The sequence below is a fragment of the Gopherus flavomarginatus genome, chromosome 18, assembly GCF_025201925.1.
Source record: "Gopherus flavomarginatus isolate rGopFla2 chromosome 18, rGopFla2.mat.asm, whole genome shotgun sequence".
NCBI classification, from domain to species: Eukaryota; Metazoa; Chordata; order Testudines; family Testudinidae; genus Gopherus; species Gopherus flavomarginatus.
In genome coordinates, this window is record NC_066634.1 from 1,535,914 (window position 1) to 1,556,581 (window position 20,668).

Below are 20,668 nucleotides of genomic sequence, written 5' to 3' on the forward strand. Positions count from 1 at the left end.
CGACCCCGCTGCCTGAGATGGGGGTCCCGACCAGCCAGGTCCTGCCCAGGAGTGAGACGCCCCCAGCGCACGTGCTGCCCTCAACACCACATGGGATCGGGGCCTGGTCGAGCCCCTCACGGCGCCTGGGGCACAGACACAGCGAGGGACGGTCCCGGCCCCCCCAAAACAGCTTCCACCTTAAAGAAATTGAATTGATTGTTTTCCATTTCGCACTGGATTTTCTTCACTGGGGGGAGGGGCTGGGAACCCGGACTCCTGGGTTCTCCCCAGCTCTGCGAGGGAAGTGGGGGCTGGTGGGTTAGAGTTGGGAGGCTGAGAGCCAGGACACCTGGGTTCTCTCCTGGCTCTGGGAGAGGAGTGGGGACTGGTGGGTTGGGGGGAGCTGGGAACTCGGACTCCTGGGTTCTCCCCAGCTCTGGGTGGGGAGTGGGGACTGGTGGGTTAGAGTTGGGGGGCTGGGAGCCAGGACTCCCGGGTTCTCCCCAGCTCTGGGAGGGGAGCGGGGACTGGTGATTAGAGCAGGGGGGGCTGGGAGCCCGGACTCCTGGGTTCTCTCCCCGGCTCTGGGAGGGGAGTGGGGCCTGAAAAGGGCTGAGGTGGGGCTGGCATGGGGGTTAGATCCAAACACTGTAGCCCCCCATTCCCTGGGGGGGGGACCCAGATGTGACCCTTCATCTCCCCCCCCCCCCGAGCCCGGGTCTCTCCCTTTGCTCTGTTCTCTGCCAAGCTCCCCCCAGGTACTCACGGTATCTATCCCTGGGGGCAGTTTTGGTAGGACCCACACAAACGCCACCTAAGATTTGTGTGTGGGGGGGGTTTGCTGTGAACTGGGAGCCTGTTCCTGCCTCCAGGGACAGCCCAGGAAGGGTGTTTGGGGGTCCCTGCTCCAGGGTTTCCAGCGGTGGGGGGGGTCTCCTTGCCTTAGGGCAGCTGGGGCCCTGCAGGGGTGTGTAACCCCCCCTTCCCTGTCCACCCCCAGGGTCTAGGGCGAGCCCAGTGCCCCAAAGGCCCCACCACCATTCCCTCCCAGAGTCAGGAGAGAACCCAGGCATCCGGGCTCCCAACCTTCCCACCCCACCTGCACTCCAGCCACCCGGGGGCTGCGGGTCGGGAGTGAGGGGCACCGGCAGGGCTGGGGGGCAGGGCCGGAGGGGGTGCTGCAGGTCGGGAGTGAGGGGCACCGGCAGGGCTGGGGGGCAGGGCCGGAGGGGGTGCTGCAGGTCGGGAGTGAGGGGCACCGGGCAGATGACGACGGAGCTGCTCATTCCGCCCCGGACCCCGGGCAGGCCCCTCCCCCGTCCAGCCCAGTGGGCGGGGGTTCCGCCGGCTCGGCGCTGCCTTTCCATTCCCCAGCCCAGGGCCGAGCTCTGGCCCCGCGGAACCTGGGGGGGCGGGTCCTGGGAGCCCCCTGCAAACTTTGCTGGGGGGCGGGGCTGGACACTGGAAGGACTAACACTGTCCCCTTGCAGCCTGGACGCCTGGGTTCTCTCCCCAGCTCAGGGAGGGGTCTGGTGGTTGGCGGGGGTCGGGGGTGCTGGGTGCCCGGACACCTGGGTTCCCTGCCCAGCTCAGGGAGGGGTCTGGTGGTTGGCGGGGGAGGAGGGGGTGCTGGGTGTCCAGACACCTGGGTGCCCTGCCCAGCTCAGGGAGGGGTCTGGTGGTTGGCGGGGGTGCTGGGTGCCCGGACACCTGGGTTCTCACCCCAGCTCAGGGAGGGGTCTGGTGGTTGGCGGGGGTCGGGGGTGCTGGGTGCCCGGACACCTGGGTTCCCTGCCCAGCTCAGGGAGGGGTCTGGTGGTTGGCGGGGGAGGAGGGGGTGCTGGGTGTCCGGACACCTGGGTTCCCTGCCCAGCTCAGGGAGGGGTCTGGTAGTTGGGGGGGGGGGTGCTGGGTGTCCGGACACCTGGGTTCTCACCCCAGCTCAGGGAGGGGTCTGGTGGTTGGCGGGGGACGGGGGTGCTGGGTGCCCGGACACCTGGGTTCCCTGCCCAGCTCAGGGAGGGGTCTGGTGGTTGGCGGGGGAGGGGGGGGTGCTGGGTGTCCAGACACCTGGGTGCCCTGCCCAGCTCAGGGAGGGGTCTGGTAGTTGGGGGGGGTGCTGGGTGTCTGGACACCTGGGTGCCCTGCCCAGCTCAGGGAGGGGTCTGGTGGTTGGCGGGGGTGCTGGGTGCCCGGACACCTGGGTTCCCTGCCCAGCTCAGGGAGGGGTCTGGTGGTTGGCGGGGGTCGGGGGTGCTGGGTGCCCGGACACCTGGGTTCCCTGCCCAGCTCAGGGAGGGGTCTGGTGGTTGGCGGGGGAGGGGGGGCAGCTGGGTGTCCGGACACCTGGGTGCCCTGCCCAGCTCAGGGAGGGGTCTGGTGGTTGCGGGGCTGCTGGGTGTCCGGACACCTGGGTTCCCTGCCCAGCTCAGGGAGGGGTCTGGTAGTTGGGGGGGGTGCTGGGTGTCCGGACACCTGGGTGCCCTGCCCAGCTCAGGGAGGGGTCTGGTGGTTGCGGGGGGTGCTGGGTGTCCGGACACCTGGGTTCCCTGCCGGATTCGGGGAGGGGTCCAGTGGCTGGAACGGGGGAGGGAGCATTGCTGGGCACCCGGACGCCTGGGTTCTCTGCCCGCCCTAGCTGTTCTGGAGGCGCACCCACCTCTCGCTGAGGGTGAGGGACGTGCATTGCGCCGCGGCGGCTGGTTTGCGCTGACCGAGTTCCCAGCAAACGCTGCGGCGCCGCTTCCACCTGGGCCCCGCGGTCACCCCCACACCTGCGCCCCGATTCCTGGAAAATCACCTCAACTTCCCCTCCCCCGCCCGCGCTGCATCCCGGGGGCGGGGCCATGCAAACGAGCCCGCCGCTGATTGGCTGGCGCCGGGGTTGTAGCGAGGGAGCCGCGCGGCGCGGCGCGAGTCGGTCCCGGGCTGAGCTCGGGGCGCTGCGGGGTCCGAGGCTGCGGGGACGGGCGGGGATGCGGCCCACGGGCGGGGAGGGGCGCTGCGGCCCCGGAGGTGAGACCCGGCCCCTGCCCCACGGCCCCTCCTGCACCACGGCATCTCCTTTCTGCCCCACGGTCCATGGCCCCTGCCCCACTGCCCCCTTCTCTCCCCTCCTGCAGCCCCACGGCTCCTGCCCCACTGCCCCTCCTGCACCAATGCATCTCCCTACTGCCCCTTTCTGCCCCACGGTCCATGGCCCCTGCCCCATTGCCCCCTTCTCTCCCCTCCTGCAGCCCCACGGCGCCTGCCCCACTGCCCCTCCTGCACCATGGCATCTCCCTACTGCCCCCTGCTGCCCGACTGCCCATGGACCCTTCCCCACGGCCCCTGCCCTACTGCCCCTCCTGCACCACGGCATCTCCCCACTGCCCCTTTCTGCCCCACGGTCCATGGCCCCTGCCCCACTGCCCCCTTCTCTCCCCTCCTGCAGCCCCACGGCTCCTGCCCCACTGCCCCTCCTGCACCACGGCATCTCCCCACTGCCCCTTTCTGCCCCACGGTCCATGGCCCTTGCCCCACTGCCCCCTTCTCTCCCCTCCTGCAGCCCCACGGCGCCTGCCCCACTGCCCCTCCTGCACCAATGCATCTCCCTACTGCCCCCTGCTGCCCGACTGCCCAGGGACCCTTCCCCACGGCCCCTGCCCTACTGCCCCTCCTGCACCACGGCATCTCCCCACTGCCCCTTTCTGCCCCACTGTCCATGGCCCCTGCCCCACTGCCCCCTTCTCTCCCCTCCTGCAGCCCCACGGCTCCTGCCCCACTGCCCCTCCTGCACCATGGCATCTCCCTACTGTCCCCTGCTGCCCGACTGCCCATGGACCCTTCCCCACGGCCCCTCCCCTCTCCCACGGCCCCGGCTCCTGCCCCACTGCTGGGAGGTGAGACACTGCCCATTTCTCTCGGGTCACTTTCACACTCGCTGTCTGTGTCTGTCTTCCACAGTCACCACCCACTTGGGGTCCGGGGGGGCTCCTCTCCCCGTATCATTCCCCAGGTCTCTCCCCGTATTATTGCCCAACACGCCAGGCTCCCCCTCTGCAGAACTGCCCCTGCCCGCGTCTCCCACTTCATTCCTGGCGGGGGCAAGTCCTTGGGTCGGGGCGGGGGACACCCGGCTCTGGGAGAGGAGTGGGGCCTATTGGTTAGAGCAGGGGGGGCCTGGGAGCCGGACGCCTGGGTTCTCTCCCTGGCTCTGGGAGGGGAGTGGTGTCTAGTGGTTAGAGCAGGGGGCTGGGAGCCTAGACTCCTGGGTTCTGTTCCTGGCTCTGGGAGAGGAGTGGGGCCTATTGGTTAGAGCAGGGGGGGCCTGGGGGCCTGGACACCTGGGTTCTCTCCCTGGCTCTGGGAGGGGAGAGGGGTCTAGTGGTTAGAGCAGGGGGCTGGGAGCCTGGACTCCTGGGTTCTATTTTCCATGACAGTAACACTCTGCCCTGCCGCAGGGAAGGACAAAGACGCCTTTGACACCGTGTATCAGCTCGGGCGGCTCCTGGGCAAGGGTGGCTTCGGGACGGTCTATGCTGGTCACCGGCTGGCTGATGGATTGCAGGTGAGAAAACTGTCTGGCCTTGGGGGGCGGGGAATGGGGCTGGGGCCTGTCCCCTCTAGGGGACGCCGGCTCCCACCCGGCCCCAGGGCGGGACTGGCTGGCTGGGGGGCGGGGAATGGGGCAGGGGCCTGTTCCCTCTAGGGGACGCCGGCTCCCACCCGGCCCCAGGGCGGGACTGGCTGGCTAGGGGGCGGGGAATGGGGCAGGGGCCTGTTCCCTCTAGGGGGCGCCGGCTCCCACCCAGGCCCAGGGCGGGACTGGCTGGCTGGGGGTCAGGGAGTGGGGCCTGATCTCTCTCTCTCTCTGCAGGTTGCCATCAAACACATCGCGAAGAACAAAGTCGCGCACTGGTCCAAGCTGGTAAGTCTCGTTTCGTGGGGAGGGGTGTGAAGCAATGATTGGATGGGGGGGCAGCTAATTCCTAGTCTCTGCTCGTTAGCTCAGGATGCTCTCGCCGCTTGATTGCTTCCGCTTTGCAAAGCTCCAGGTGAGTGAGGACACACGACGAGTCTGCGTCCCCACTGCAAACCTGGGCGGCTAATGAGGGACAAGGTTTATGCAAATTAACCCCGTCTCCTGCTTTTCGATTGGGCCCAAACAAAGGGGGTGGGTCTGTGGCCTGAAGGTGCTTTAGCATAGAAATCGCTGCGACCTCTACTACCCCCTGCAGCACGGCACCCCCCAGCACCCACTGCCAGGACTCCTGGGTTCTCTCCCTGATCTGGGAGGGGGCTGGGAGCCAGGACTCCTGGGTTCTCTCCCTGATCTGGGAGGGGGCTGGTGGTTAGAGCAGGGAGGGGGCTGGGAGCCAGAACTCCTGGGTTCTCCCCCGGCTCTGGGAGGGGAGCGGAGTCTAGTGGTTAGAGGGGCAGGGCTGGAGCCAGGACTCCTGGGTTCTCTCCTGGCTCTAGGGGGTGATTAGAGCAGGGGGGCTGGGAGCCAGGACTCCTGGGTTCTCTCCTGGCTCTGGGGGGTGGTTAGAGCAGGGAGGGGCCTGGGAGCCAGGACTCCTGGGTTCTCTCCTGGCTCTGGGGGGTGGTTAGAGCAGGGTGGGGGCTGGGAGCCAGGACTCCTGGGTTCTCTCCTGGCTCTAGGGGGTGATTAGAGCAGGGGGGCTGGGAGCCAGGACTCCTGGGTTCTTTCCTGGCTCTGGGGGGTGGTTAGAGCAGGGAGGGGCCTGGGAGCCAGGACTCCTGGGTTCTCTCCTGGCTCTGGGGGGTGGTTAGAGCAGGGTGGGGGCTGGGAGCCAGGACTCCTGGGTTCTCTCCTGGCTCTGGGGGGTGACTAGAGCAGGGGGGCTGGGAGCCAGGACTCCTGGATTCTCGCCCCGGCTCTGCAGCATAAGTCCCAGCCTCAGTGTCCTGCGTTCTCTCTCCCCACAGCCCAGTGGCCTCCGAGTGCCCCAGGAGGTGATGCTGATGAAGCGGGTGTGTGCCAGGGGTGGGCACCGGGGCGTGATCCGCCTGCTGGACTGGTACGAGACCCCCGAGGGGTTCCGCCTGGTGCTGGAGCGGCCTGAGCCCTGCCAGGATCTCTTCGACTACGTGACGGAGCGGGGGCCCCTGGCCGAGGGGCAGTGCCGGCGTTTCTTCTGCCAGGTGCTGGAGGCCGTGGGGCACTGCCACGCCCGGGGGGTGGCGCATCGGGACATCAAGGACGAGAACATCCTGGTGGAGCTGCGCACCGGCCACCTCCAGCTCATCGACTTCGGCTCCAGCGCCCTCCTGCAGGACACGGTCTACACGGAGTTCGACGGTGAGGGGCCCGGACGCCTGGGTTCTCTGCCCGGCTCTGGGAGGGGGTGGGTACAGCTGGGGGCCCGGACGCCTGGGTTCTCTGCCCGGCTCTGGGAGGGGGTGGGTACAGCTGGGGGCCCGGACGCCTGGGTTCTCTGCCCGGCTCTGGGAGGGGGTGGGTACAGCTGGGGGCCCGGACGCCTGGGTTCTCTGCCCGGCTCTGGGAGGGGGTGGGTACAGCTGGGGGCCCGGACGCCTGGGTTCTCTGCCCGGCTCTGGGAGGGGGCTGGGTACAGCTGGGGGCCCGGACGCCTGGGTTCTCTGCCCGGCTCTGGGAGGGGGTGGGTACAGCTGGGGGCCCGGACGCCTGGGTTCTCTGCCCGGCTCTGGGAGGGGGTGGGTACAGCTGGGGGCCCGGACGCCTGGGTTCTCTGCCCGGCTCTGGGAGGGGGTGGGTACAGCTGGGGGCCCGGACGCCTGGGTTCTCTGCCCGGCTCTGGGAGGGGGCTGGGTACAGCTGGGGGCCCGAACGCCTGGGTTCTCTGCCCGGCTCTGAGAGGGGGTGGGTACAGCTGGGGGCCCGGACGCCTGGGTTCTCTGCCCGGCTCTGGGAGGGGGTGGGTACAGCTGGGGGCCCGGACGCCTGGGTTCTCTGCCTGGCTCTGGGAGGCGGCACCGCTAACCCCTGTGCCCCCCCCCAGGCACCCGTGTGTACAGCCCCCCGGAGTGGGTGGGGCTGCAGCAATACCACGTGCTGCCAGCCGCTGTCTGGTCCCTGGGGGTCCTGCTGTACGACATGGCCTGCGGCGACGTCCCCTTCCAGCGCGATGAGGAGATCCTGGCTGCGCAGCTCCGCTTCCCGGAGCCCCTGTCTGAGGGTGAGCGCGCCCCGCTGGCCCCCTGGGGTACTGCACCCCTATGCCCAGCCCTGCCACAGCTGGCCCCCTCTGGCGCCTCTCCAAGTCCTGCACAGCCCCCTGGGGTACTGCCCCCCTATGCCCAGCACGGCCCCCTCCTGCCCCCCTATGCCCAGCATGGCCCCCCAGGGTACTGCCCCCCTATGCCCAGCACAGCCCCCTCCTGCCCCCCAACACCCCGCATGGCCCCCGCTGACCCCCGGGCTACTGCCCCCCTATGCCCAGCATGGCCCCCTCCTGCGCCTCCCTATGCCCAGCACTGTCTCCCACAGCCTTCCTATGCCCAGCATGGCCCCCGCTGACCCCCTGGGCTACTGCCCCCCCCTATGCCCAGCACTGACCCTGCTGGCCCTCCAGGGTACTGCACCCCAACATCTCTTCATTCTTTCACACTCCCTCCACACTTTTTTTTTTTAAATTTCTCTGGACGTTCAAAATGATCAGTTTGGTGGGGGCTGGGTACCAGGACTCCTGGGTTCTCTCCCCAGCTTGGGAGTGGGGTCTAGTGGTTAGAGCAGGGAGGGACCAGGACTCCTGGGTTCTCGCTAACCTCCTTGCTCATTCTCCCAGGCTGCCAGGATGTGATCCAATGGTGCCTGTCCCCAGAGCCTTCAGACCGACCCACACTGGAGCAGCTTCTCCAACACCCCTGGCTGCAGCCTGATCCCCAGTTCCAACCGGAGGAGGAGCCACAGAACCCAGCGCCCCCTAGGGGCACCGCTGGCAACAGCAGCTGCTGAAAGACTTGGATTTACCCTGCGTTTCCCTGCCGAGATAGGGACCCACCCCCACGGGGACCACTTCAGCCTCAGGCAGCTGGGCCTGTGGCCAGCTGAGATCAGAGTTGACCTGGTTTTACAGGTGTCTAGAAGCCAGAGTTCCCAGCCTCCCCACCTCCCTTTTCTAACCACTAGAGCAACTCCCCTCTCAGAACTGGGGAAAGAACCCAGGAGTCCTGGTTCACAGTCCCTCCCCCGAGTTTTCCTCCTCCCCCGCTAGAGGTTTGGATTCTGGTCCCTCTCAAGGATCAGACATGTCTCTGTATGTGTAAATACTTGTGTATTGCCATGAGCTGGGCTCCCATCAAAACCAGCCCATGAGGTGGTTATGAGGCGTGGGGGGGCTCTAGCCCCCCCATTTCCAGCCCCTCCTATGCTCCCCAAGGTGTGGCTTGCTGGGCTGAGACTGAGGTGTCTTATCTAAGCTACTGAACGGGCCCCAGTGCCAGCATGAGATTCAGACCAATTCTGTATAGGATTGAGAGGAAGAAAAATCTATTTAAATAAAAGAGGTTTTATTTTTATCCAGGAAATCCTGGTAGAGTCAGTGATTCCTCTCTCTAGGGGGAGGTGGGAACCCAGGAGTTCTGGCTCCCAGCCCTGCCCCAGCTCTAACTCCCCAGACCCCAGTCCCCTCTCAGAGCCGGGGAGAGAACCCAGGTGTCCTGGCTCCCAGGCCCTCACCCACATTACAGGTGTAGCTCCAGCCAGCATTCCTGGATCCAGCAGTGACTCATACTTAGCAGGTGTCACCTACGTCAGCCCTACATTTACCTGCCTTCCCCTGTGCACACCGGCTGTGCCAACAACCACGCCCCCAACACCTGCCAGCATTTCATGTCCCCACCCCAGCCACACACTTCCCACTCCCCACTGGGGCTTCAAAGGTCAGGGTGTGGGGAAAGTGATAGGGGGCAGGTCCCCTCTAGGGGATGCTGGCTCCCATCCAGCCCCAGGGTGGGGATGGGACATGGGGCCTGTCCCCTGTAGCCTACATGGCTGGCCATTTTTGCACCCTGTGGTGCCCAGAAGCAATTATCCTTCCATGGGCTCCCCTGAAGTGCATGTTGGCTGCCCGTAGCCACTAAGACGTGTCACGTGAGAAGCCGACCCAAGGAGCTGGGTGGCTGGAGGGGAGCTCAGGGGACGGTTTGCTGCCACGGGGGTGTGTGCTCTGGGGCAGGAAACCAGGAGTCCAGGCTCCCCCCCTCTACACTGTAACCTGCCAGCCCCCCCCTCCCAGAGCCAGGAGAGAACCCAGGAGTCCTGGCTCCCAGCCCCCCCTGCTCTAACCACCAGACCCCACTGCCCTCTCAGAGCCGGGAGAGAACCCAGGAGTCCTGGCTCCCAGCCCCCCTGCTCTAACCACCAGACCCCCCCCTCCCAGAGCTGGGGAGAGAACCCAGGAGTCCTGGCTCTTAGCCCCCCCTGCTCTAACCACCAGCCCCCACTCCCCTCCCAGAGCTGGGGCGAGAACCCAGGAGTCCTGGCTCTTAGCCCCCCCTGCTCTAACCACCAGCCCCCACTCCCCTCCCAGAGCTGGGACAGAACCCAGGAGTCTCTATGGTCCTTCCACGCGGGCTACGCTCTAGCCAGCCCCCCCTCGCTCTCTATGGTCCTTCCACGCGGGCTACGCTCTAGCCAGCCGCCCTCACTCTCTATGGTCCTGCCACGCGGGCTACGCTCTAGCCAGCCGCCCTCGCTCTCTATGATCCTTCCACGCGGGCTACGCTCTAGCCAGCCGCCCTCGCTCTCTATGGTCCTTCCACGCGGGCTACGCTCTAGCCCGCCGCCCTCGCTCTCTATGATCCTTCCACGCGGGCTACGCTCTAGCCCGCTGCTCTCGCTCTCTATGGTCCTTCCACGCGGGCTACGCTCTAGCCAGCAGCCCTCACTCTCTATGGTCCTGCCACGCGGGCTACGCTCTAGCCAGCTCCCCCCCCTCGCTCTCTATGGTCCTTCCACGCGGGCTACGCTCTAGCCCGCCGCTCTCGCTCTCTATGGTCCTTCCACGCGGGCTACGCTCTAGCCAGCAGCCCTCACTCTCTATGGTCCTGCCACGCGGGCTACGCTCTAGCCAGCTCCCCCCCTCGCTCTCTATGGTCCTTCCACGCGGGCTACGCTCTAGCCAGCAGCCCTCACTCTCTATGGTCCTGCCACGCGGGCTACGCTCTAGCCAGCTCCCCCCCCCCCCCGCTCTCTATGGTCCTTCCACGCGGGCTCCGCTCTAGCCCGCCGCCCCCGCTCTCTATGGTCCTTCCACGCGGGCTACGCTCTAGCCAGCTCCCCCCCCCGCTCTCTATGGTCCTTCCACGCGGGCTACGCTCTAGCCAGCAGCCCCAGGCTCTCTATGGTCCTTCCACTCGGGCTCCGCTCTAGCCCGCCGCCCCCGCTCTCTATGGTCCTTCCACGCGGGCTCCGCTCTGGCGCTGCCTCTCGCCGTGGGGCGGAAGCGGAAGTTGGGATGCGGAAGTGGCAGCGGGGCGGGGTCTGGGGTTGCCGGGCAGTTGCCACCATGGCAGCGGCTGGGGGGGGCCGGAGGCGGCGGGGAGCAGCCGGCCGCGGGGGGTGAGAGCCTGGCCGGGGGGGCTGATGCCCGTGGCGGGGTTAAGGAGCAGCAGGAAGGGGGGTGCCCTGGGGGGGACCGGGGGGCAGGCTCGGGGGGGTCAGGGAGGGGCCCGGGGGGGCTGATGCCCGTGGCGGGGTTAAGGAGCAGCAGGAAGGGGGGCGCTGGGGGGGACCGGGGGGCAGGCTCTGGGGGGTCAGGGAGGGGCCGGGGGGGCTGATGCCCGTGGCGGGGTTAAGGAGCAGCAGGAAGGGGGGTGCGCTGGGGGGGACCGGGGGGCAGGCTTTGGGGGGGTCAGGGAGGGGCCGGGGGGGCTGATGCCCGTGGCGGGGTTAAGGAGCAGCAGGAAGGGGGGCCCCGTGGGGGGGTCCGGGGGGCAGGCTTTGGGGGGGTCAGGGAGGGGCCGGGGGGGCTGATGCCCGTGGCGGGGTTAAGGAGCAGCAGGAAGGGGGGCCCCGTGGGGGGGCCCTGGGGGCAGGCTCTGGGGGGGTCAGGGAGAGGCCCGGGGGGGCTGATGCCCGTGGCGGGGTTAAGGAGCAGCAGGAAGGGGGGCGCGGTGGCAGGAGCGTGAGGCGAGCGGTGCCTGGGGCTGGGTCACTAGCTGTGGGTGGGGGGTGCAGACACTGGTGTGGGGGGGTAGATACCTGGGGGTCCCTGGGGGGAACCAGGCGTTACGATGGGGGGGAGTTGTGGGAAAAGGGCTCGTGCTGCAGGGGGGAGATGCCAGGGGCAGGGCGTTGGTGGGGGGGGCAGTGTCCGGGGAGGGACAGACACTGCAGGGAGGGGGGACACTGAGGGCCGGGGGGGATGCAGGGGAAAGTGGGGAGAGGAGCCCTGGGAGGTTGAGACACTGGGACAGCACGGGAGGGAGGCTGCAGTGGGGTCTTGCTGTGGGGCGGGGTGGAGTAGGGAAGGCCAGGGAATTGCTGCTGCTGAAGGGGGAGCGTGTGGGGTTGGACATACACCAGGGCGGGTGTCTGGTGTACAAGGGAAAGCTCTGGCCCCCATGATGAGCGGGGCGGGTTGCACAAGGAGGGGACGGGGAACTCCCTGCAGAGAGAGATGGGGCGGGAGTGGGATTTCCTGCTTTTCTCCCCACTCGGAGGGAGCGTTATGTGGAGCTGTTCTGCTCCTCCCCAGTGGCAGCTGCGTCTCTGTGCCACATGAGTCGTTCCCGGCGTAGCCAGCCGGATTTCCCTCTTACAGTAGCTCTGGGCCGGCCTGACCGTTCCTTGGATTGGAATGCGCTCAAGGGAGGGAAAGTCCCCACCCTTTTTTCATATTTCCTGGTTTCACTCTGGACAGGTGTGTGTTTGCTTAGCCGCGTGCCGCAGGAAGCCAGTAATTTAGCTGCAGTTCCCTTCAGCTGATGGGGCTGAAGGGAACTGCCCCCCGGCACCTGAAGTGCTGCCCGTCTGGGTGCCAGCCTTTCATCCAGGACTCATGAGTTGAAATTAGTGGCAATCGATCATGCTGAAAAGCAACATTTAGCTCGGCTCACGGGCCTGCCTACCTGGTGTCCTGCCTCCGACCAGAGAAATCCTTGTCTCCCAGCTCCCAAGAGATGCTTGGCCCCTGCCCCGATGGGCATAAATTTTTGGTAGTTGTTGACAGTTTCTATTATGGTAGGGTCTACAATCAAACTTCCCCAGTGTTAGGCGTTGATTCTTTCGATGGCGGTCGACGCCATGCAGATTTCCGTGGTGTTAGGGGCTGGCCAGACCCAGGGCAGAAAGCCCCATTGCAGAGCCGAGGTTTTTTGTTTCATTATAACGTCTCTGGCTGCTGAGTGGGGAGCTCATCCACAGTGAACAGGAGGAGAAAGGCCTGGGTGCATTGGGATGCCTGAGCTGTGGGGAAAGGCCCCAGGGTGTCTCCAGCCGAGATCGGGACATATTAACGCCGTGGGACAAGGGCCTCCTCCAGACCCCTGTGTTCTGTTCTGCCCAACCCATGTGCGAGGAAAAAGGAGGGGGCAGAAGAGGGCCCACTGGGGGAGCAGCGAGCTGATCTCGCCATGGGCGGCTGCAGGAGCGGGTCTAGCTGAGCCGAAAACGCAGGCTGCCGGGGTGGGGCTGAAGCACCCGGGGGGAAGAGCTACTGATGCCAAGCGACCAACCCTGCACAAGAAGAAACAGGGATAAACTGATTGAGGAAGTTTTGAACCACCTGAGAGAGAGGGCGAGCCATCCCTGTGCAGCTGTTCCCCAGCTGCCCTGCCCCAGGGGTGGCTGCATCTCAGCGCCGCGAGCCCCCTGAATGCAGCCTGCTTGAGAGCTGGGGCCAGGGAGGGGGAAGCCTGCCTTTTGCATGTGTATTAGATCAATGGGCAAGGGGGCATCACAGGATTTTGGCATTGGGGAATTGGCTGGGTGCAGCGTTGCAGGGAAGGGGTCTGTGTGGAAGGCCACTGGGGGTCAGATTTGGGGAAGGGGGTGCCAGGCGGCTGGGTCTGATGGGGAAAGGGGGATGTCAGGCAGGCTGCCTCTGGGTCTGACCCATCCCTGTCCCGCCAGGGAACCGTCGGTTGAAGTACATCAGCCTGGCAGTGCTGGTGGTCCAGAACGCCTCCCTCATCCTGAGCATCCGCTACGTGCGAACCCTGCCCGGGGAGCGCTTCTTCGCCACCACGGCCGTGGTGATGGCTGAGCTGCTCAAGGGAGCCACCTGCCTGCTGCTCATCTTCCTCCAGAAACAAGGTAGGGGGGCTGGGCAGGGGGCACTCTCCCCAGCGGGCCGGGCGGACGGGTAAGCCGTCTCCTGGCGGGCCGGGCTGGGGACCGGGCGGATGGTAAAGCTGCGTCCTGGCGGGCCGGGTGGACGGTAAAGCCGTGTCCTGGCAGGCCGGGCTGGGGGCCGGACCGACGGGTAAGTCGTGTCCTGGCGGGCCGGGCTGGGGGCCGGGCACATGGTAAAGCTGTGTCCTGGCAATCCGGGCCGGGTGCTGTGGGGGGCTAGGCACTCAGGGCCAGGCGCTGGGGGGCTCTGTAGGACCGGGGGTGGGTAGGGGGCACCGCAGAGGATTAAGCAGGCCGGGCCGGGCACTGCGGGGGTCGCTAGGCAGGCTGGACCGGGCGCTGCGGGGTCGCTAGGCAGGCTGGACCGGGCGCTGCGGGGTCACTAGGCAGGCCGGGCTGGGTGCTGGGGGGCGCTAGGCAGTCTGGGATGGGGGGAGGTAGGCAGGCCGGACTTGGTGCTGCGGGGTGCTAGGCAGGCCGGGCCGGGTGCTGGGGGGCGCTAGGCTGGGTGGGAACTGGGGGGAGCTAGGCAGGCCGGGCCGGGTGCTGCGGGGGGCTAGGCAGGCCGGGCTGGGTGGGCGCTGGGGGGCGCTAGGCAGGCCGGGCTGGGTGGGGACTGGGGGGAGCTAGGCAGGCCCGGCCGGGCGCTGCGGGGGGCTAGGCAGGCCGGGCCGGGCGGGTGCTGCGGGGGGCTAGGCAGGCCGGGCCGGGCGGGTGCTGCGGGGGGCTAGGCAGGCCGGGCCGGGCGGGTGCTGCGGGGTCGCTAGGCAGGCCGGACCGGGCGGGTGCTGCGGGGGGCTAGGCAGGCCGGGCCGGGTGCTGCGGGGTCGCTAGGCAGGCCGGGCCGGGTGGGTGCTGCGTGGGGAGCTAGGCGGTCCAGGCTGGACCAGGTGCTACGGGGGGCTAGGCAGTCTGGGCCGGCTGGGGCTACTCAGTCCGGGCCGGGCGCCGTGCAGGGCTAGTCAGTCCAGGCCGGGTGGGCACCGTGGGAGGCTAGGCAGTCCGGGCCGGGCGGGCGCTGGGGTGGGGGGCTAGGCGGGCTGGGCCGGGCTGGGCGGGCACCGGGGGGAGCTAGGCAGGCCAGGGTGGGCGGGCACCGGGGGGAGCTAGGCAGGCCAGGGCGGGCGGGCGCCGGGGTGAGCTAGGCAGGCCAGGGCGGGCGGGCGCCAGGGGGAGCTAGGCAGGCCAGGGCGGGCGGGCACCGGGGGGAGCTAGGCAGGCCGGGCCGGGCTGGGCGGGCGCCGGGGTGAGCTAGGCAGGCCGGGCCGGGCTGGGCGGGCGCCGGGGTGAGCTAGGCAGGCCGGGCCAGGCTGGGCGGGCGCCGGGGTGAGCTAGGCAGGCCAGACTCGGTGCTGCGGGGTCGCTAGGCAAGCCGGGCCGGGCGGGCGCCGGGGTGAGCTAGGCGGGCCGGGCGGGCGCCGGGGTGAGCTAGGCAGGCCGGGCCGGGCGGGCGCCGGGGTGAGCTAGGCAGGCCAGACTCGGTGCTGCGGGGTCGCTAGGCAGGCCGGACCGGGCGCCGGGGTGAGCTAGGCAGGCCGGGCCTGGCGGGCGCCGGGGTGAGCTAGGCAGGCCGGCCCTGGCGGGCGCCGGGGTGAGCTAGGCAGGCCAGACTCGGTGCTGCGGGGTCGCTAGGCAGGCTGGACTGGGTGCTGGGGGCGCTAGGTGGGCCGGGCGGGCGGGCGCCGGGGGGAGCTAGGCGGGCCAGGGCGGGCGGGCGCCGGGGGGAGCTAGGCAGGCCAGACTTGGTGCTGCGGGGTCGCTAGGCAAGCCGGGCCGGGCGGGCGCCGGGGTGAGCTAGGCGGGCCGGGCGGGCGCCGGGGTGAGCTAGGCAGGCCGGGCCGGGCGGGCGCCGGGGTGAGCTAGGCGGGCCGGGCGGGCGCCGGGGTGAGCTAGGCGGGCCGGGCGGGCGCCGGGGTGAGCTAGGCAGGCTGGGCCGGGCGGGCGCCGGGGTGAGCTAGGCAGGCTGGGCCGGGCGGGCGCCGGGGTGAGCTGGGCCGGGCGGGCGCCGGGTTGAGCTAGGCAGGCTGGGCCGGGCGGGCGCCGGGGTGAGCTAGGCAGGCTGGGCCGGGCGGGCGCCGGGGTGAGCTAGGCAGGCTGGGCCACGCGGGCGCCGGGGTGAGCTAGGCAGGCTGGGCCACGCGGGCGCCGGGGTGAGCTGGGCAGGCCGGGCCGGGCGGGCGCCGGGGTGAGCTGGGCAGGCCGGGCCGGGCGGGCGCCGGGGTGAGCTGGGCAGGCCGGGCCGGGCGGGCGCCGGGGTGAGCTAGGCAGGCCGGGCCGGGCGGGCGGGTGCCAGGGTGAGCTAGGCAGGCCAGACTCGGTGCTGCGGGGTCGCTAGGCGGGCCGGACCGGGCGCCGGGGTGAGCTAGGCGGGCCGGGCGGGCGCCGGGGTGAGCTAGGCGGGCCGGGCGGGCGCCGGGGTGAGCTAGGCGGGCCGGGCCTGGCGGGCGCCGGGGTGAGCTAGGCAGGCCAGACTCGGTGCTGCGGGGTCGCTAGGCAGGCTGGACTGGGTGCTGCGGGGCGCTAGGTGGGCCGGGCGGGCGCCGGGGTGAGCTAGGCAGGCCGGGCTGGGCGGGCGCCGGGGTGAGCTAGGCAGGCTGGGCCGGGCGGGCGCCGGGGTGAGCTGGGCCGGGCGGGCGCCGGGGTGAGCTAGGCAGGCCGGGCCGGGCGGGCGCCGGGGTGAGCTGGGCAGGCCGGGCTGGGCGGGCGCCGGGGTGAGCTGGGCAGGCCGGGCCGGGCGGGCGCCGGGGTGAGCTAGGCAGGCCGGGCTGGGCGGGCGCTGGGCTGCGCCAGACAGACGGGTGAGCCGTCCCTGGCGCTCTCTGCCCGCAGGCAGCGTGAGGCAGTTTGCCCTGTTCCTGTACGACGCCGTGGTGGTGCAGTACGTGGACACGCTGAAGCTGGCGGTGCCCTCGCTGATCTACACGCTGCAGAACAACCTCCAATACGTCGCCATCTCCAACCTGCCGGCAGCCACCTTCCAGGTGGGACCCCAGCCCTGATGCCGGGCTCGATGGGCCCGTCGGTCTGACCGGGGATACTGGGGTGGGGGAGGATCTGTGGGTTGGCTGGCAGTCAGGAGGGGATGCCAGCCTGGCCTCCCGCCGCTCTGACCTGCCTGCCCACCACCCTGCAGGTCACTTACCAGCTGAAGATCCTGACCACGGCCGTCTTCTCGGTCCTGATGCTTCGCAAGAGCCTGTCGCACCTGCAGTGGGTGTCCCTGCTGCTGCTCTTCGCCGGCGTGGCCATCGTCCAGGTGGAGCAGGGCCAGGCGGGCGGGGGGAGCTCCCCGGGCGCCGCCCAGCAGAGCTACGCCGTCGGCCTGGTCGCCGTGGTGGTCTCCTGCCTCTCCTCGGGCTTCGCCGGCGTCTACTTCGAGAAGATCTTGAAGGGCAGCTCGGCCTCCGTGTGGCTCCGCAACGTGCAGCTGGGCATCTTCGGGACCCTGCTGGGGCTGCTGGGAATGTGCTGGGCCGAGGGGGCGGCTGTGGCTGCCCAGGGCTTCTTCCACGGCTACAGCCCGCTGGTGTGGGGCGTGATCCTCAACCAGGCCTTCGGCGGCCTCCTGGTGGCCGTGGTGGTGAAGTACGCAGACAACATCCTCAAGGGCTTCGCCACCTCGCTCTCCATCGTGGCCTCCACCGTGGCCTCCATGTACCTGTTCGGCTTCCGCCTGCACCCGCCCTTCGCCCTGGGGGCCGGGCTGGTCATCGGGGCCGTCTACATGTACAGTCTGCCCAAGGCCGGGCCGCCCCTGGGCCCTCGCCAGGAGCCCACGGCCCTGCCGCCCCTCTGCAAGGAACCCAGCGAGCCGGGCTACCCGCCCAAGTCAGTGCTGGTCGAGTGAGGCCTGCTAGGGGTGGGGGGGTCTCTCCTGGGCCCCGAGCCCCTCCAGAGCCTCTCTCTGCCCCTCCTACCTGGGCTTCTGCCCCATGTCTCCCTCACTTGAGTGGTCTTTGGGGGCAAGCACGTCCCCCTTTCCCACCCCCCCTCCAAACATTCTGCTGCTGCCTCCCCGTGTCTCCCCCGCCCCACATCTATCCCCCACCCTGCTCCAGTTCAGACTGTTCCCCTCTCCTGGGTCCAGATGACGGACATGAAGATGGGGGGCGGGAGGGAGCCCCCAGGAATGGCTCGGCCGTACCAAGCTGGCATCTGGATGAAGGACTCGCCACCCTTCCAAAGGGTGATGATTCGCCTGGGCAGCGTGGGAGTGCTGCCCACGGCACCCCCTTTGTCGGAGTACTCTCTCGCACAGCCCCCTAAGTTGTGTGTTGGGGGAAGGTGCTGGGAGCCAGGACTCCTGGGTTCTCCCCCTGGCTCTGGGAGGGGAGTGGGGTCTAGTGGTTAGAGCAGGAGGACTGGGAGTCAGGACTCGCTGTCTGTAAATTTCAGCTGAGTTCCTCCCCCAGCTCCGTGACTCAGTTTCCCCCGGGTGTTCCAGGACGCTGCCCTGCCCTGGCTCCTTGAGGCTTGGCTGGGTGAGAGCAAACGGCTGTGACCTGCCATTAATTACTAATCCATCTCCCTGGCGGGAGGCAGCGTGCCTGGGCGGGCAGATCCCAGGGGCAGTGGGGACAGAGGCTGCCGTTGGTACCAGACAGCGGGGAGCAGCCAGTGTGAATGTGCATCGCGCCCCGACTCCACTGCGAATCCCTTCCCAGCAGCTAGGGGGCTGGCCCCATTGACGCTGCCGGGGGTCATCCCCGGGGACTCTATGGAGCGACGGCCGATGGACACAGGCGGGGGGCTGGCCCCGACCTCGCACAAATGAGGTGATGTGAGATATTTTAAGTGTCACTCTCCCCTATGCTGCTATTGAGGGGTGGGGGCTGGGAGCCAGGACTCCTGGGTTCTCTCCCTGACTCTAGGAGGGGAGTGGGGGCTGGTGGTTAGAGCAGGGGGGGCTGGGAGACAGGACTCCTGGGTTCAATTCTCAGCTCTGTCCCTCTCTCTGCCTCAGTTTCCCTCCCCCAAAGCCAGGGGGAGCGCTGCTTTGCCGAGGGGCCAGCTGGCTGGGTTTGGGACGGGAGGGGGTGCTACCACTGTACATAGATGCTGGGTGACACATTTTGTATGGATTGGGGGGGTGGGGTTTTTTTTTAAACACCTGTAACCCTGCCGGCCGCTGTCCTGTCTGCAGAGCCGCCGCGCGGAATAAAGAGACTGTATTTATTTAGCCGGCGTGCTCGGTGATTGACGGGGGGTGGGGAACCACATGGGGGGGGGTGTCCTAGGATTTGTGTTAGTGCATGACCTCTAACCCTACTAACAGCTGGAGAATGGAGCTGGGGCCTGTCCCCTCTGGGGGGCGCTGGCTTCCCTCCTGGCCCCAGGGCAGGGACTGGCTGGCTCCGGGGGGTGGGGAATGGGGCAGAGGCCTGTCCCCTCTGGGGGGCACCGGCTCCCATCAGCCCCAGGGCAGGGACTGGCTGGCTCAGGGGGTGGGGAATGGGGCACTGGGCTGTCTAGGGGGCACTGGCTCTGCTCCTGAGGTAAGTTTGCCAGGTCTCAGCCCCATCCTGGTGTGGCAGCTCCCCCAGGCAGGGAGACACCCGGCGCCCCACAAGCCGAGGCCTCCACGTCTCCTCCCAGAGCTTGGTGCCAAATGTGGGGAGGGGGTGACTCCTAACGCTGTCCCTTGGCCCATTAACCCCCCGCCCAAAGCACTGAGCCGTGTTCAGTGGTGGTGTATCCCTCGTGTCTGCCCTGCTGGGGCCTCCGCAGAGATTGGGGAGTCCCCATGGGTAGGGCCCAGCCCTACCCTGCTGGTGATCAGAGCTGCCCCCCCCGCCATTGGGGCAGGGGCTACACCCATTATGCCCCCCCCCGGCTGAGATCTCAGCCCCTCACTGGGCCAGGCACTGCCCAGCCCCAGAAGGAGAGACATTCCCTACAGCCAACGGCAGTGGGGAAACTGAGGCACAAAATGGCCTTTCCCAGTGGCACCCAGAGGTGGGCCAGGAGGGTGGAGCCGCAGGGCAGGCACTGGCTGGCTCCCGGGTGGGGTGGGGATGAGAAATGCCTCTCCTGGCTATTAGCAATGAAAGTGGGGTGCTGGGGGGTAGTTTCTTAATAGCCTTGAGCCCCTATTGCTGGGGGAGGGGGGCAGTCATAGGGTGTGTGTGGGGAATTCTCTGCCCCCCCCACTCCAGCAGACCTGCAGGATCAGCCCCCCCAAACTAAACCTGGTATATTGTAAGCTGCATGAACTACTGGGTTGTGGAAGGCTGGGAGCTAGGACGCCTGGGTCCTCACCCAGCTCGGAGTAGAGGCAGGGGAGGGCTGGGAGCCAGGACGCCTGGGTCCTCACCCAGCTCTGGGAGTAGAGAGGCGGGGGGAGGGCTGGGAGCCAGGACGCCTGTGTCCTCACCCAGCTCTGGGAGTAGAGGTGGGGGAGGGCTGGGAGCCAGGACGCCTGGGTTCTCTTCCCGTCGGCGCTCCAGCTCCCCGAGCCCAACCATCCCCTTTTCTCTCTTGCAGGCTGGCATGTAAAGAGAAGGGCTCCTGAGTCAGGCAGCGACTGGGGCGGGGCGACGTTCACCATGTCTGGAAGGATCCAGCCCCGGCTTCAGCAGGGGCCCCTCCGCCCTGCCCCATCCCGGGGCCAGGTGAGGCAGCCTGGGATCCTGCCTGTGGCTTTCAGAAAGAAGTAGGAGATGCAGTGGAAGGGGAGGTCTGGGAGCCAGGACTCCTGGGTTCTCTCCCCAGCTGCGGGAGGGGATTGGGGTCTGGGCGCTCCACCTCACTGCCATTTCCTGATTCCCCCTGCCTCAGTTTACCCTTGCGTAAAAGGCAGGCAGCCATTCCTACCTCCCAGAAGGGGATGCGCCCGCTCACAGCGTGGCCAGTCCCCCTCACTCAAGCCCCCCATGCTTATGGGGGGGATGCAGGCACGAGCCGCTCAGTATTAATGCCCCCTAACCCAGTGGTTATGGGGCAGCCGTGTGGAACCCCCCATTTTTATCACTCCCCACTGTGGCCTTTTCTATTTATTGTCCAACATGGATTTTGACACAACAGCATGTGTGTCCTGTCATCTGTGGGGCTGCAGGACTCCTGGGTTCGCTCCCTGGCTCTGTGGGGGGGGGTCCAGTGGGTTAGAGCAGGGGGCCTGGGAGCCAGGACTCCTGGGTTCTTTCCCCAGCTCTGGGAGGGGAGAGGGGTCTGGTAGGTTAAAGCCTGGGGGCTGAGAGGCAGGACTCCTGGGTTCGCTCCTCGGCTAGTGGGGTAGAGCAGGGGAGCTGGGAGCCAGGACTCCTGGGTTCTATCTCAGCTCTGGGAGGGCAGTGGGGTCTGGGGTTAGAGCGGGGGGGCTGGGAGGCAGGACTCCTTGGTTCTCTCCTTGGCTTGGGGAGGAGGGGGCTGGGGGGTTAGAGCGGGGGGGCTGGGAGGCAGGAC

The 20,668-nt window shown here is 68.1% G+C and overlaps 2 protein-coding genes and 1 long non-coding RNA gene across 8 annotated transcripts; 2 read left to right on the top strand and 1 right to left on the bottom strand.

Annotated features, from left to right (window-relative positions):
* Window positions 1-1,395: 1,395 nt before the first annotated feature.
* LOC127036489 (uncharacterized) lies at window positions 1,396-2,512 on the bottom strand. The gene is made up of 3 exons (XR_007770141.1): window positions 2,329-2,512; window positions 2,118-2,254; window positions 1,396-1,553 (listed from the first exon to the last, which is right to left on the bottom strand). It is a non-coding gene; the product is annotated as an uncharacterized LOC127036489 (long non-coding RNA).
* Window positions 2,513-2,660: 148 nt separating this feature from the next.
* PIM2 (Pim-2 proto-oncogene, serine/threonine kinase) lies at window positions 2,661-8,496 on the top strand. 2 transcript variants are annotated; one of them, XM_050927353.1, is made up of 6 exons: window positions 2,661-2,997; window positions 4,404-4,531; window positions 4,841-4,891; window positions 5,914-6,286; window positions 6,969-7,145; window positions 7,755-8,496. In XM_050927353.1, exons 1-6 carry the CDS (start codon window positions 2,829-2,831, stop codon window positions 7,922-7,924), a joined length of 1,068 nt encoding a protein of 355 aa, XP_050783310.1. In that variant the 5' UTR covers window positions 2,661-2,828; the 3' UTR covers window positions 7,925-8,496. The 2 variants fall into 2 exon arrangements, with proteins under 2 accessions (XP_050783310.1, XP_050783311.1); XM_050927354.1 differs by having other exon boundaries at window positions 2,945-2,997; window positions 4,425-4,531.
* Window positions 8,497-10,451: 1,955 nt separating this feature from the next.
* On the top strand, window positions 10,452-20,289 carry SLC35A2 (solute carrier family 35 member A2). Of its 5 annotated transcripts, XM_050927330.1 has the most exons (6): window positions 10,456-10,531; window positions 11,835-12,129; window positions 13,046-13,228; window positions 16,097-16,248; window positions 16,401-17,095; window positions 19,751-20,289. In XM_050927330.1, the coding sequence occupies exons 3-6, from the start codon at window positions 13,171-13,173 to the stop codon at window positions 19,776-19,778; spliced, it is 933 nt and encodes a 310-aa protein (XP_050783287.1). In that variant the 5' UTR covers window positions 10,456-10,531; window positions 11,835-12,129; window positions 13,046-13,170; the 3' UTR covers window positions 19,779-20,289. The 5 variants fall into 5 exon arrangements, with proteins under 5 accessions (XP_050783288.1, XP_050783287.1, XP_050783289.1 ...); XM_050927331.1 differs by lacking the exon at window positions 11,835-12,129 and having other exon boundaries at window positions 10,452-10,531; XM_050927332.1 differs by lacking the exons at window positions 10,456-10,531; window positions 11,835-12,129 and adding an exon at window positions 11,377-11,692.
* Window positions 20,290-20,668: the final 379 nt, after the last annotated feature.

What these genes read in the sequence shown, in the direction of transcription:
- PIM2 (XM_050927353.1), top strand. Translation starts at nt 2,829, where the DNA reads ATGCAAACGAGCCCGCCGCTGATTGGCTGGCGCCGGGGTTGTAGCGAG. An exon ending in GGGGCGCTGCGGCCCCGGAG is followed by an intron (nt 2,998 to 4,403) that starts GTGAGACCCGGC and finishes TTTCCATGACAG; the next exon opens with TAACACTCTGCCCTGCCGCA. An exon ending in GGTCTACACGGAGTTCGACG is followed by an intron (nt 6,287 to 6,968) that starts GTGAGGGGCCCG and finishes GCCCCCCCCCAG; the next exon opens with GCACCCGTGTGTACAGCCCC.
- SLC35A2 (XM_050927332.1), top strand. Translation starts at nt 11,536, where the DNA reads ATGATGAGCGGGGCGGGTTGCACAAGGAGGGGACGGGGAACTCCCTGC. An exon ending in CATCTTCCTCCAGAAACAAG is followed by an intron (nt 13,229 to 16,096) that starts GTAGGGGGGCTG and finishes CTCTGCCCGCAG; the next exon opens with GCAGCGTGAGGCAGTTTGCC. An exon ending in GAGCCGGGCTACCCGCCCAA is followed by an intron (nt 17,096 to 19,750) that starts GTCAGTGCTGGT and finishes TCTCTCTTGCAG; the next exon opens with GCTGGCATGTAAAGAGAAGG.